Source organism: Magnolia sinica, chromosome 2 (assembly GCF_029962835.1).
Source record: "Magnolia sinica isolate HGM2019 chromosome 2, MsV1, whole genome shotgun sequence".
NCBI lineage: Eukaryota > Viridiplantae > Streptophyta > Magnoliopsida > Magnoliales > Magnoliaceae > Magnolia > Magnolia sinica.
In genome coordinates this window covers 25,009,837-25,023,407 of record NC_080574.1, presented here as the reverse complement: position 1 = coordinate 25,023,407, position 13,571 = coordinate 25,009,837, and the positions used below count along the sequence as shown (strand labels likewise).

The window sequence follows — 13,571 nt, the reverse complement described above, 5'->3', positions numbered from 1 at the left end:
AAATAAAAAATAATAATAATAAATAAAACAGAGATCATGCCCCGTAATGAGCTATCAAAATGGATGGATTGCACGGATATAAAGGACATACGTCACAGTGATAGATCCATGGAACTTGGTCGATCCGGGGATCCAACCACACCGCGCCCCGATACACCCAAAACCGCGCCCGATTAACACGACTCGAGGGCGTGGCTTCGGTGTATACGCGGATCCACAGAATCCCTAATTGTGGGGCTAACCTTGATACATATTCCTTACATCCAGGCCGTCCATCCAAATTTTCAACAAATTTTAGGGAACCATCCCAAATTCAAACAAAGCCAAATTTCAATTGGAACACACAAGAGGAAATATTGCTGATTGAATACCCACCATTAAAAAATTCTTGGAGACCACCAGAATGTTTATTTATCATCCAACCTACTGATAAGGTCACAAAGACCTGGTTGAAGGAACCGTACAAATATCAGCTTGATCTAAAATTTTTGTGGCCTCTAGTAAATTTTTAATGGTCAATTACCACTGCTTCGTGTGGTATTGTCCGCATTAGACATGAATATACTTAATTTTTGAGACCGTGCAGTAAAATGAGCTCTCGAAACGTATGGAAGATGATATTCAACACATACATCATGGGGAGGCATAGTCAAGTATCCACCGAAGCCGCTTCCAGCTCGACCGGCATCACACGTAGGCTAGACTAATGAAAGGCTCACGGACTTGGTGTTTCACCGGCCTCACCAACCGAACGCGGAATAGCTACTAACAACGTCAACCAATTTCACTATCAAAGTGACGTCACCAAGTTCTATGGGCTCCACCGCCGCCTAATGTATGTGTTGTATCCCTATCCTCCATCCATTTTGAGAGATTATTTTAAGACACGAAGCAAAAAAAAAGATACAGATTCAAAGACCAAATAGACCCATACTAGAAAACATCAGGGAATTAAACACCGATTAGTAGAAATTTCTTGGGGTCCCACAAGTTCCGGATCACGTTGATATTTGTGTTTTTCCTTAGTTAATGTTTGTGTTTACCTATGAACATATTGAATTTCAAATAAAGACCAGGTAGACCCATACTAGAAAACATCAGGGAATTAAACACCGATTAGTATAACATGAGCTTTGGATCTGCATCATTTTTTTTTGCTTAAGCCTTAAAATAGTCTCTCTAAATAAATGGACGGCGTGTATACAACACATACCCCCATAGAACTCGGGGACGTTGCTTGGCTAATCTCGCTACTCAACAACCGGTAAGTAACTAATCACCGTCCCAGTCAACCTCGGTGTTTCACCGGCCTCACCAAATTCGGTTTCCCTATCATCGGTGGTTGAAGTTTGAGAAGGGATGCTCTCCTGCGCTGGTTCAATATGTTTTTAAAATGGTGGTGACTCATTCGGAGCACGCATGTTAGAGTTGTGCGTTGATCCAGACTGTCTAAATCACTGAACCAATCATATGGCTGACAAAATAAAAGAATAAAATCGATCAAATAATAGTAACCATCTGATTTTGCCCATCGAATATGGACCAGTCATTGATTTGCTTACAACCATCCATTTGATAGACATCAATTAAATGATTACCATCGTTAGATCAATGAATATTTTTACCCATGGTGCATCATCCATGTTCGTCAGTGTTATTTGGACGGCCTGGATAGTCTTTCTCGTGTACCATATGGATATGATGAATCACCACCTTTTTTTAACATGGCGGACTACCACTGTAGTCCAAGACGCTGCCTTCTAGCGACGTGGGTGGGAGCCAACAATGGCAAATAAACATTACGGTATATCTTACAAAGTTTTTTTTATGGTGAGCGTTCAAGGACCACTGTTTCCTGTGGTGTGGTCCACCTGAGATTTGTACCTACTTCATTTATCAGATTACCGCTAAAATGAGTTGGCAAAACGGATGGACGGAGTAGATATACAACACATACATCGGGGTGGGCCCGACGATCAGGGTCTCTCCCACATCGCCGGATCCGCAGCTAAGTCGCATCCGGGATTCTGGAGCCGTTTGAAAGTTGAAATGTCTATTTATACGGGCCCCGGGAGAACTTTCGAGCAATAACCAATAGCTAGTAGCAATAGTTTTCCCGGATTAATATATATCTCTCTCTCTCGGAAAGCGATATTTGCAGGTTCGGGTTTTCCCTTCGCTTCTAAAATTTCTATCCGCATTCAAACTTCAATGCGAAATTTCAGTTCGTTCTCTGGAACCAAATCCAAATCTTGTCCCTTTTTCCGAAGATCGACGTGAAAATTTCATTCCAGAAACTGAATCCGTGGTAGATTATCAGAATTGTAATCGCGTTTTCTTATCTCGATTGGTATACTGATTTTCATGGAAAATTTTGGTTTGCTTCGATGGTCAATGCGGAAGTTCTAATATGTTATATCTTCGGATTTCTTTCTTGCACTGAAATTTCGGTTTTTTTTTTTTGCTGCAATTTTATCTCGATTTTTTTTTTAATCGATTTGGAAATTAGGCATGAATATGGATTTTTTTTTTTTGGTAGATTATACAATTTTTATCCCCGCGTAAGGAAAATTAGTTCAACAAAGTTTCCTTATCGGGTGCACTGCACTGAAACGGACAAATGGAACAGCGGTCCTTAATCTAGACCGTCCTTCAACTGGGTCCCACTGTGTGTCATTCACTATGGGAAGATGTCGTTGATATGGTGATCTTAACATTTTGATCAACATCAACAAATTGACAGTGTGTAGGAAAGAACACTGGCAGTGTCAGTATTGAAAGTGAAAACTCCAACCAGTTGGACGGGTTAGATCATTCAGTACATATGACTAGGCGACCATGGTCCATTCACAATGGTAGATCTGCCTGATGAGCGGTCTAGATCATGGATAGCTTGGCCACATGCCCAGTTTGAGCATGTTGTACTGGTTGTATTTCTTCTGATATTTTTCCAAGCATTGCAAATTGGCAATGGAGGGCTAGACTATATATTGTGAGTTCTCTACACCATAAGGAAGCATGCATAAGCAACCCATTCACAGTAAACATAGCATAGTTTAGATCAATCCAGTCCATCCAAGTAATTGGCCCCATTATGGATGAAGCATAGTCTAAATTCAAATGGATCAGACTCAGGCTATCTTAACCGTTTCATATGCCCATCGACTTCAGACTTTGATGAGTTCTTTTAAACATCTTGCCACAAATCAGATGGCGAGGATCATATGATCAATGCTATTTTTGGTTATGCTCTGTCCACAATGGGCTTGTACCTTGGATGATCAATGTCGATGTGTTGCTAGCACTCCTTGGGCAATTATTTGGTTTCTAGTTTTTGCTTTTTTTTCTTCATCTAGATTCATCTTTGTGATAACGTCCATGTGAAACTCTCTACTTTTATGAAATTAAGGTAAAGAAGGCCGAGAAAAATATGAAATTTATGCTAAACACCACCTCATGATATATTCACCTTCTTTTTGTTTCTTTTTTTTTTTTTTTGCGCCATATTCCTTTAATCTCAGAAAGGTACGTAGAATTACTATATCATCATTATTAATCTTTCTTCACATCCCATTTTGCTTATGGTTTTGACATGTAATCTCTTTCTTTTTAGCAATTTGTATTGTCTAATCTTTTAGTACACATCTTCATTAAGATTTCCACAAAACATAATCACAAATTGACAACACCCTGCTTTGGCTTTCCTATCCTTCACTGCTCACTATAGAGTCTAATGTAAAAACCAACTTGTTTGCCTTTGGTTTGAGGATTCTATGTCTGGCAGATGCTATTGGGGTGTCATGGGAACCAGATATTATTCTCTCTTTTGTCCTTCCTAATATGCCAGATTGCTTTGAGGCCTATTTTGGACACTTGAACAAATATGGAATAAACTTGAACAAAAAAGAACCAAAATTTCTCAATGCTCTTGTGGTCTTCTAGTCCTAGTCAGTGTTCAATGCCCACAGCAGGCTTTAAATACTGAGGCCTATGAGCTCTATCTTAGTCTTGATACTTGATAGTTATTAAATTTCTTTCCTAACATTTGTCAGTTTGATTTCCTGAAATGAAGCTCTAGTAGTAAATATCGCAAAGATATTGAATTGTTGCATCTTCTCAATGATGTGGCATTTTGCACATGTTTTAAATCATCACTGTTTTCATGTTCGACTTATTGGTCTTTATACTTAAATGGTTGAATTACAAATTTGATCTGATTTTTATTGTCTTAACACATTCACTGCAGAGCCAAGATGGTGGAGAATGGTTTTCATGAAGTTGAAAATGATAAGGCTGATGTTCAATCGGTATTCTCTTTGTGTGATTATATTTTAAAGAGAGATGGTCATCTTTTTTTCTCCTTTTGGATGATGTTCTTCCTTTTAAAATCTGTTAGTGGCTGTCCTCATAAAACTTTTCTTGGATAACTCTCTGCTTGGACTATTGTGATAAACCAGGACACCCTAATTTTAGAAGTCAAATAAAAAGTAGTTGCTGATGGAAACAAAATCACTACATTGATACTGACCTTGTTATTGCCATTCCTTGGTTTCCTATCTTTAGAATGACAACTAAAACATTTTTTCTTTTCTTTTTTTCTTTTTTTAAATTTATTTGTTTTGGCATAATGGAAACATTTCACCAACCTTGATTTCCATTTTCACATTAATTGGTGGCCATGGTTGCCAACATGTCTCTATGATAGTGTCGGAACCCTCCCCTATGGTCGTTGATCTCTCTCTCTCTCTTTCTCTCTCTCTCTCTCTCTCTCTCTCTCTCTCTCTCTCTCTCTCTCTCTCTTTTTTTCTCTCTCTCTCTCTCTCTCTCTCTCTCTCTCTCTTCCTCTCTCTCTCTCTCTCTCTCTCTCTCTCTCTCTCTCTCTCTCTCTCTCTCTCTCTCTCTCTCTCTCTCTCTCTCTCTCTCTCTCTCTCTCTCTCTCTCTCTCTCTCTCTCTCTCTCTCTCTCTCTCTCTCTCTCTCCCATATGTCGCGGACCCCACTGTGATGTATAAAAGGCACTCTCTCCATATGTAAATGTGGGGTTTTTAAGGTCTTGAAAGGCACTTGAAATGGTCTAGTCTGATAGTAGAGAACGGAGTACTAAGCCTCCAAGGCTACAACATTACTTAGGTGGAGATGTAGCTACAAAAGTCAGCCATGAGTCTTGAGGATCATCTTGAATTTAATTTGGTTGCATTGGGATAGAAAGTCATGAACAATCACAACCACAATTTGCAGAACGCCCCACAAAACCTAGTGGATTCTACATGTTCTCACTTCTCACATAGCACATTAGAAGTAGAGGTATTCTGCAGATAAAATATGGCAGCAAAGACATCATATGATGCCTGATTGAGAGTACATAAATTTTTTTTTCCTGCTTGATCCAACAGTGGTACATGGGGACCCACATTTCTGTAACCGAAGCCATTGATCTGGCTGGTCTCATTATGAGACATTTTTTCTTTTTTCTTTTTCCTCATATCTTATATCGGATGATCCTATAAATTTGACGGAAATGGAAGAGTCCACATTGACTGGGGGCCAAATCAGATGGTTAGGACTTAGGATCAACTGATGGGAGGAGGGATGCCATAAGCTGGTGTCCACAGTGGTGTTAACATTTTAAAGAATCTTCTTTTCATATGCCATGCAAGTTTTTTTTTGTCCTTTGACTTTCAATACGTGCTCTTCAATTTCATTTGTACACCCAACATTTCATGCTTCAACAAAGCTTCAAGCTTTTGTCTGATTCAATCTTCCTTGATCGTTTATAGGTTAAGGTAGGCCCTGGGCAACCTGCACAATTGACTTGGCAACGGAAAATAAATAGTGAAGGAAATGTTCCTTCAGAATTCACCCTGACTATGCTTGAGAAGCTGCAAATGGTACTTGTTTGTTATACTTCAGTGATATTTGTTGCTCAGGTTGCTACTGAAAATGATTTATGTGGTATATAATGTCTGATTCTATCTCCTTGTTATCACGTTTAATGCTAGTTATTAGTTGGTTGACAAGAAATATGAGATTTACTTACAATTGTAAGGACCCTCCTGTTTGTGATTTTTCTACGTTATAGATTTTGAGTGAGTTGAAACTGAACTTTGTCAGTTATGATTAGTACTAAGAAAGAAGAAACTTTTCTGATGGATGGATAAAGAAACAAATAAACCTGCCTTTTACTTTCTTAGACAAGCAAGGTAACATTTCATAGGTGGTGTCCTTTTCCTGCGGTTTGCTTCAGATTGTGGCTTAAGAATAGATCCATTGGCAGCTTGTGGCTTAGGGCATGCATGTAATAGGAACATGCCGAAGCCGTGCTGCCGCTTTCCATGTCAAGGGATCCAAATCCACATTGCGCCTTCTGTGGCAAGCAATCCAAATCCATGTTGCAGCTTTCCGTGGCAAGGAATCTGAACCCGGCTAGCAGCTGCATCATGGACCATCAGAATCCTTCAAGATTGGGTGATCCATGAGTATCTCGAGCGTCGATCGATCCCAATCTCAACAAGTATAAGAGAAGGGGATTCTCTTTCGTCCTCTTCTCTTTCCTTACTTGGAAGATGATCAACTTTATTGCAAAAATGCCAAAAACTCCCTCACAATCACCAAACAGAGTATTATACAATAACCCTGGCTAACCTCTACCTAATCATGTCATTTGTGTGCTAATCACAACTAATCCCCTAACTGACACAACATCCTTTATGACTCCCCAATTAAAGCTGACAACCAAAAGAAATTCACCAAAATAGCCCCACAAAACAAGAATTTATGGAAATCCCAAAACCCCTTCAAAGGTGTTGCTGGAAAGACGAAAAATGATTTCTGCTTCCTAATCATGGGTTGCTGAAAAGTGGAAAAAATATTTTTGCATTTCAACAATGCTCTCAACTCTTGCCTCACACTCCCCTGGTTGGAGAGAACTCACCACCAAGTTGGCAATTTCTTCCTCTCTTGCCTTTGTGCTCAAGTGCGTAGAGGGTGTCCGGATGTGGCCTATGAGGCCCATAACAAAGGGCTCCACATCCCCGCCCCCAGCCCCCAATTGAATCTTCTGAAATCTGTCATTCAATGGACCATGATTGGGACCTTTGTAGAGATGGATGGAGAAATATAACCGTGGCTCAAATGATTCTACATAAGAGTCTCATGGCTCATAAATACAGGCTTAGAAGTCTAAACTTTCAGAAGAAGTCCTCCCATGTATGATTGGTGTCCTCACTAACAAAGATACATTGGTAGTCATAAATCATAACTTGTGTAAAAGCCAATCAACGTTGGTATCTCGTAACTTGGACCAAAGCAGTTACCCTAGGCTCATATATATTGGTAAATGTTTGCAAGGCAGTGTCCAACTGTCCTTACTGTCGATCATGATAAATTTATTTGGATCTTCATCAAAGTTACCCACCCATATGGCAAGCTCTTCCAGCTTGTATTTAGAAGGCTTTTATGAAGGTTTGAAATCTCATCGTCACTACTATATATTAGCTCGCATCATCATCGTAGTAGTAGTAGATTGGATCTCCCTCAATGTCATGATATTCAATGGAGTCAGTAGATTGGATCTCCCTCAATGTCATGATATTCAATGGAGTCTTTGTCAAAGATCATATTTTTTTAAGGAACAACCCTTCAACATGTGTTGCCCATAAACATATGCTTGAAAGTTTTGGCATTGCTGCATCATCTAGGGGGTTGATTTCTTCCACCCATTTATATGCAATAATTAGCGAACTACCGCATGGGCTGTTAGAATCGGGACCAGCAACACCTGCTCTTCAGTTACCAAACCCTGCAATGCACTTGGGGATATGCGCTAAGTGCTATTGTTTCTTTTGAGCTTGATGTGTTGTGCTAATTCCTTGATTTGCAGCCTTACGGACTTGATCTCTTTGATTTCGGGTTGAATTTGAGCCATCCATGGCTCCAAACACAGGGAACCAAAGAAATGTATTGGCGATAAGTTTGGTATAAATTAGCTAGAAAATGGGTAAAATAGGGAGGGTATGGACTGTGTGGTAGATATTTGTGACGGAAAAGATGAAAGAGGTGATGAGATCTTGGATTGCTGACGAGAGAGGTACTGATCTGGCAATTCATTGACGCGTGGTATGGGATATGCAATCATCTCTCTACATCGTTCTTGTTGTGTATCTAGTAATCTAACGAAAACTCAGGGAACAAATCGTACTCCAATATCACTTGATTCAGAGAGAGGCATGCATCGAATCCACGATGTGTCCTTTTATTGCGAGGAATCCATATCCAATGAATGGCTCTAGCATGGAAGTCGGAATCCAGCAAGATCGGGTGATGAGCTAGCGTCTCGAGTGGCAATTGATACCAATCTCAACATGAACAAGAGAAGGGGATGCCCCCTCCTCCCCATCCCCCGTGCGCGCTCTCTCTCTACATGCACGCATACTTGGAAGAGAATCAATTTCATTACAAAAATGCCCCCAAAAAAAAAACTCCTAAATATCTGAAATGGCATCTTTTTTCAACAATCCTAGCTAACCTTTAACTAATCATGTGATTATTGTGGTAATCACGAAAATCCCTAACTAACTCAAGATTATTCATAACTACGTACCTAACAAATGACAACCAAGAGAAAATGACCAAAATAATGCAACAAAACAAGAATTTGTGGAAATCTCGAAACCCCATCAAAGGTGTTGCTTGAAAGCAGAAAAAAAAATATATTTCCACTTTCCAGTCATGGTTTGCTGAAAGACGAAAAACTATTTTTGCATTTCAACAACAGTCCAGCTCCTGCATCAGTAGGGCAAAAATCAAGCCACAGTCTCCATTTATTCACATTCACAATGAGTACTATGTTAGACCAGCAAGCTTTTTCGAACTGCATTCTATGGGAATTATCTTTGTGTACGTATCTTATGAGGGAAAAATAGTTGTCTATGAGTATAATAATATAATTTCCCTACCTTTCATTATTTACCTAGAAGGTATTTTGTAAGATTGATTTTCGCAATACTAGAGCTTGACCTTTGGAATTTGACCTGCATAATGTAACTATCCATCATTTTTTTGGTTAGGAAGGAATAGAAAAAGTTCTTTTCATTCTGATCCCTCTTGCCATTGTAGCATTGCCAGATTGATGATTTTTGCTTCAATATCTATTTATAATAATTACAAGACATCATGAAATTTTCTCATCATGTTCATCTTTAAGTTTTTATCAGAACAACTCAATTTAATGCCAATTGATTAGTGCTAGTACCTTAGGTGCTTTTTTTTTTTTTCTTTCTTATTATTGATGTAGTTGGCATAATATAAAAATATGGGCAGCTATTTCAGAAGTTAATTGGTTATTGAGGACCTTATTAACAGGTGGGAGGGGTGTTGTATACAAAAGAAGTGCATCAGCTACATTATTTGACCATGTTGTTTTCTCCTTTTTTCTATAAAGGGGCGAGGGAAAGTTTGAAAGGTTTTGGAGCTCTAATATCATTTTTTTATGACTGCTCTAAATTCTTTTTATTTTTTTATAGTTGTGTTGATCTGAGTCTCCTTTCCTAGGTAGTTGGAGTGCCTAAGAGAACTTTTTTGGTTGCCTAATTGGTTTACATGTGCGAATGTGCACACATAAATGTATCTTCATCATTGTTCGTAAAAAAGAAGAAGTCATCTTCATCATCATTTTTATCAATTCCTTGTCCTGGCTACTTTGTGCCAAGTTTATGAATCCTAATAAAAATTTGAACTAGATTCATTCTCATGCGAGCAAAAGTTTGACAACTGGCTGCCTACCAGACCTTGAGGTCCTCAACCCTCTTTTAACAGGATGGGCACTAGCTGGTGCAAATGCTACCAGGCAGAATTACACACAAATGTACACACACATAGATGGTGGATGAGCAATGTGAATAGCCTCAGTACTGTGGCATTGGTTGCAACAACTTGGACATGAGGCTCAACCTATACATAGTTGTGCATATTTATTCAATTAAGTGGCACTTTTTGGTACTCATACAAAAATATCTAATTTGGTTACCTGAATTTATTGAAGGCTCATATTGGTTTCCGACTATGGCGTCATTGCAAAGAAGAAGCCACGAAAGGACGGGTGAATGCTTTTCTTATCCTGAACTGATTTAGTATTGGTTTAGTCATAACAAAAAATATCATCCAATCATATTAAAATCCTACTAATTTTATGTTATAAAATTTACCTTTATTTTGCATCCTTCTTCTTTCAGGTGGCAACAATCGATCCTTTCAATAAACGCATCATAAATACATCTTCTATTGGCGTCCCCTTAGGGGGAATGGGGTAGGCCTCTATTCTGATCAAAATTCTATGTTCATTGCCTTTTGAACTTCCTTCCATTGTTGTAATTGCTAGAAAACCTGTGGAATCACACATTTGGTAGTCTTGGGGCCCGTTTGGAACGTGGGATTAAATGCCATCGAATTGCACTAGGTGGAATTAACACCACTATTGCACAACGATTATATGTCTGGAAATACCTTGGTATTTTGACAGTCCAATCTCATGTTTGGGAGGGAAAAACACTATATTAAGTGAAATGTGTGTTGGGTAGACCATGGAATTGTAATCAACTGACCAAATTTCACAATTGATGCCGGTCATGTGTATGCATATGTAACTCAATTGTCACGTGTAAAGGGCCCATATGGATAGATGGCAGGGATAAAACACATGCATCAACATGGGGCCCACAAATGTAATGTATTTCGAAATTCACCAGAAATCTTGCCATTATCTCCAGCTAGGACTGAATGATATGATACCTGGATTAATCTAATCCTTCCCATCTTTTCCAAACGTTCCAAACAGGCCCTTATGTGCATAGAATTGAGTGATCTACATACAGATGGCACATATTATGGTCTTTCAGTGGTCCTTGGTTTGAAATTGCTCTATGCTACTTAAACAGTTAACTGGAATTTCCGTAACCTTAATCAAATCCTACATAGGCCAAGGTCAGAAAGAACAGCATGTTAACCATTTGCTTGGAAATTCATCTTGAAGAAACTTGTGCTTCTTTGTTACACAAGAGAACCAATTTTGTATACTGACATCTAATAAATGAGAAAACTAAGGTTATCAGCCCTATGGTTGTAAAATGGCATTAGATTAGAATTTTGGCATGATTTTGTGTATTTTGCCGTTTATTATAAGATTAAGCTCATAAGATTCAAGACAATAACATCATTTGGCATAGGAAACTGCAATAAGAAGAATCTTTGTCTATCATACTTTCATTGGCATTCTTATTTCATTTAAGAGTTTCCTATGAAGTTTATCTTCTGTAGAATAACCATAATCACTGTTATAAGTTATCCCCGATATCGTTAACATGGCATTTGTGTCGGTCTCCTTCCAAAAAATTTGGAAATTTTGCCAAAAATCAATAAAAAACCTATTATCTCTAAAAAAAAAATTATTGATATTACATAGTTAAGGCGATTTCAACCAATCCTTTTCATTTTTTGGAGAGAAGGGAATTTGGGTTTTGAAATTGAGGTTGGAGAGCGTGTGGTACTAGAAACTCAATTGGTAAGTTTTTGCTAATTTAAAGTGCTCTCTTGTTTAAATTGCCTAGAATATGTGGAATGAAGTTAGTAATCCATAATTTTGCATGTTTTGCATGCTCAGTCATGGATTTGACTTTCGATTTTTGAATATATTTTTGAATTTGGAAAAAATCCAAAAATTTCCTGATTTCACCAATTAACTTGCAATTAGAGTGTGGAAAAATCATGTGAGAGTGCTTGGAGGTTGATTTACAGATTGATGAAAATTTTTGAAAATTTTGAAAATAATTATTTTTATTAAAATATAAAAATAAATAAATATTTTTTAAGTGTTATTCACACCTAATGTTTTCAGTATCTCGCGATATCACTGATATATCCCACGATATATCAGTTATCCCAGCTGGGCGATAGTTGATACAAAACCTGATTTTAATATCTGTTTTTCATGGTATCGTGTAATATATCGCATGATATTGCGATATCGTGTGATATATATTATATCCATAAATTCTTAATGTTTCGTGTGTTGTATTGATTGTTAATGTATCTTGCGATTAGTGTTCGAAATATTGGTATCGCGTTATGTATCCTTGGGATACAGATACGTATCAGTTATCGCATGGGATATATCATTTGTATTGGGTAATTTATCGCACTTTTTGGGAAACATGGGGTAAATTGTTGATTTTTTTCAATGACAGTTTAGGAATTGTTAAAAAAGACCTTAATACACACTTTTAAATCATAACATCTCAAAAAAAAGAAGTGCACATAATAGGTTTCCTTTGTATAGGGTCCTAAGCTATGCACTGTATGGCTGGAATAATGTAACTATATTCAAATTGAATGCATAACATTTAGAGTGCATGCAGTGTTCGAAATATCAGTATCGCGTTGCTAATCACATCCTTGGGATACAGATACGTATCGGTTATCTCACAGGATATATCGTTGGTATCGGGTAATTTATCGCACTTTTTGGGAAACATGGGGAAATATTGGGAAAATGGTTGAATTTTTCAATGAAACTTCAGGGATTGTTAAAAAAGACCTTAATACATACTATTAAATCATAACACTCAAAAAAGAAGTGCTCATTATAGGTTTCCTTTGTATAGGGTCCTAAGCTATATGTTGTCTAACTAAACTAATGCAACTATATTCAAATTGAATGCATAACATTTAGAGTGCATGCGATGATCATTTCATCAAACATTCCTAAATACTTCGAAATTAGTCTCAATTGACAACAGGTTGAAGAGAAATTTCAATATATATATATATGTAATTTTTAATTAAAAAATGATTTTTATTTTTTGAAATTTGACAAGGACTTAACAAATTAGTAGATCAACCCTCATACATGCTTGATTTCATGTTTGGAGTGCAACATTGCAAGCAATTTGGGAGAAATTTCCCCCAAATTGGACCACCTACACTTAAATTTCAAATTAAAATGTATGTGATGATCATTTCATCAAATTACCCCTAAACACTTCGATATTAGTCTTAACAAATTAGTAGATCAGCCCTCATACATGCTTGATTTCATGTTTGGAGTGCAACACTGCAAGCAATTTGGAAGAAATTTCCCCCAAATTGGACAACCTACACTCAAATTTTGAATTATAGTGTATGTGATGATCATTTCATCAAATACCCCTAAACACTTCGAAATTAGTCTTAATTGATAGCTGGTTGAAGTAAAATTTTGAAAAAAAAAACATGAAAAACATGAAGAACCAATGGATATCGAAATCAAAGCTCAAACTCCATGATTTTTCATGCAAAACATGACGAACTAATGGATTTATAACCATTTGACACTGATTTAACATAATGTCAACAAAAAAAGGGATCGGAAATTGAAAATGTGCACTGGATTGAACGTGTGGGATATATCGGCACTACTTGTCCGTTTCATATCACACAGGTGGGATACAAGATGTATCGTGGGATATATTGGTCGATATCGTCGATATTTAAAACACTGAGTGTATGTGATGATCATTTCATCAAACACTTCTAAATACTTTG

At 37.5% G+C, this 13,571-nt stretch overlaps 1 protein-coding gene across 8 annotated transcripts in view; it reads left to right on the top strand.

The window, feature by feature from the left end:
* The first annotated feature begins 2,071 nt into the window (after nt 1-2,071).
* Nucleotides 2,072-13,571, top strand: part of LOC131236710 (uncharacterized) — a 34,968-nt gene continuing 23,468 nt past the window's right edge. For 4 of the 8 annotated variants that reach the window (XR_009166854.1, XR_009166853.1, XR_009166852.1 and 1 more), the window contains exons 1-5: nt 2,081-2,161; nt 4,247-4,307; nt 5,777-5,887; nt 10,039-10,095; nt 10,229-10,302. Coding sequence is in view for 4 of the 8 variants with exons in the window: in XM_058234088.1 (XP_058090071.1) it covers nt 4,254-4,307; nt 5,777-5,887; nt 10,039-10,095; nt 10,229-10,302 (296 nt within the window). In the remaining 4 variants the exon portion in view is untranslated. Of the gene's footprint in view, nt 2,162-2,197; nt 2,325-4,246; nt 4,308-5,776; nt 5,888-10,037; nt 10,096-10,228; nt 10,303-13,571 lie in introns of those variants that run through there. The other 4 variants (XM_058234093.1, XM_058234089.1, XM_058234090.1 and 1 more) reach the window with 4 other exon arrangements.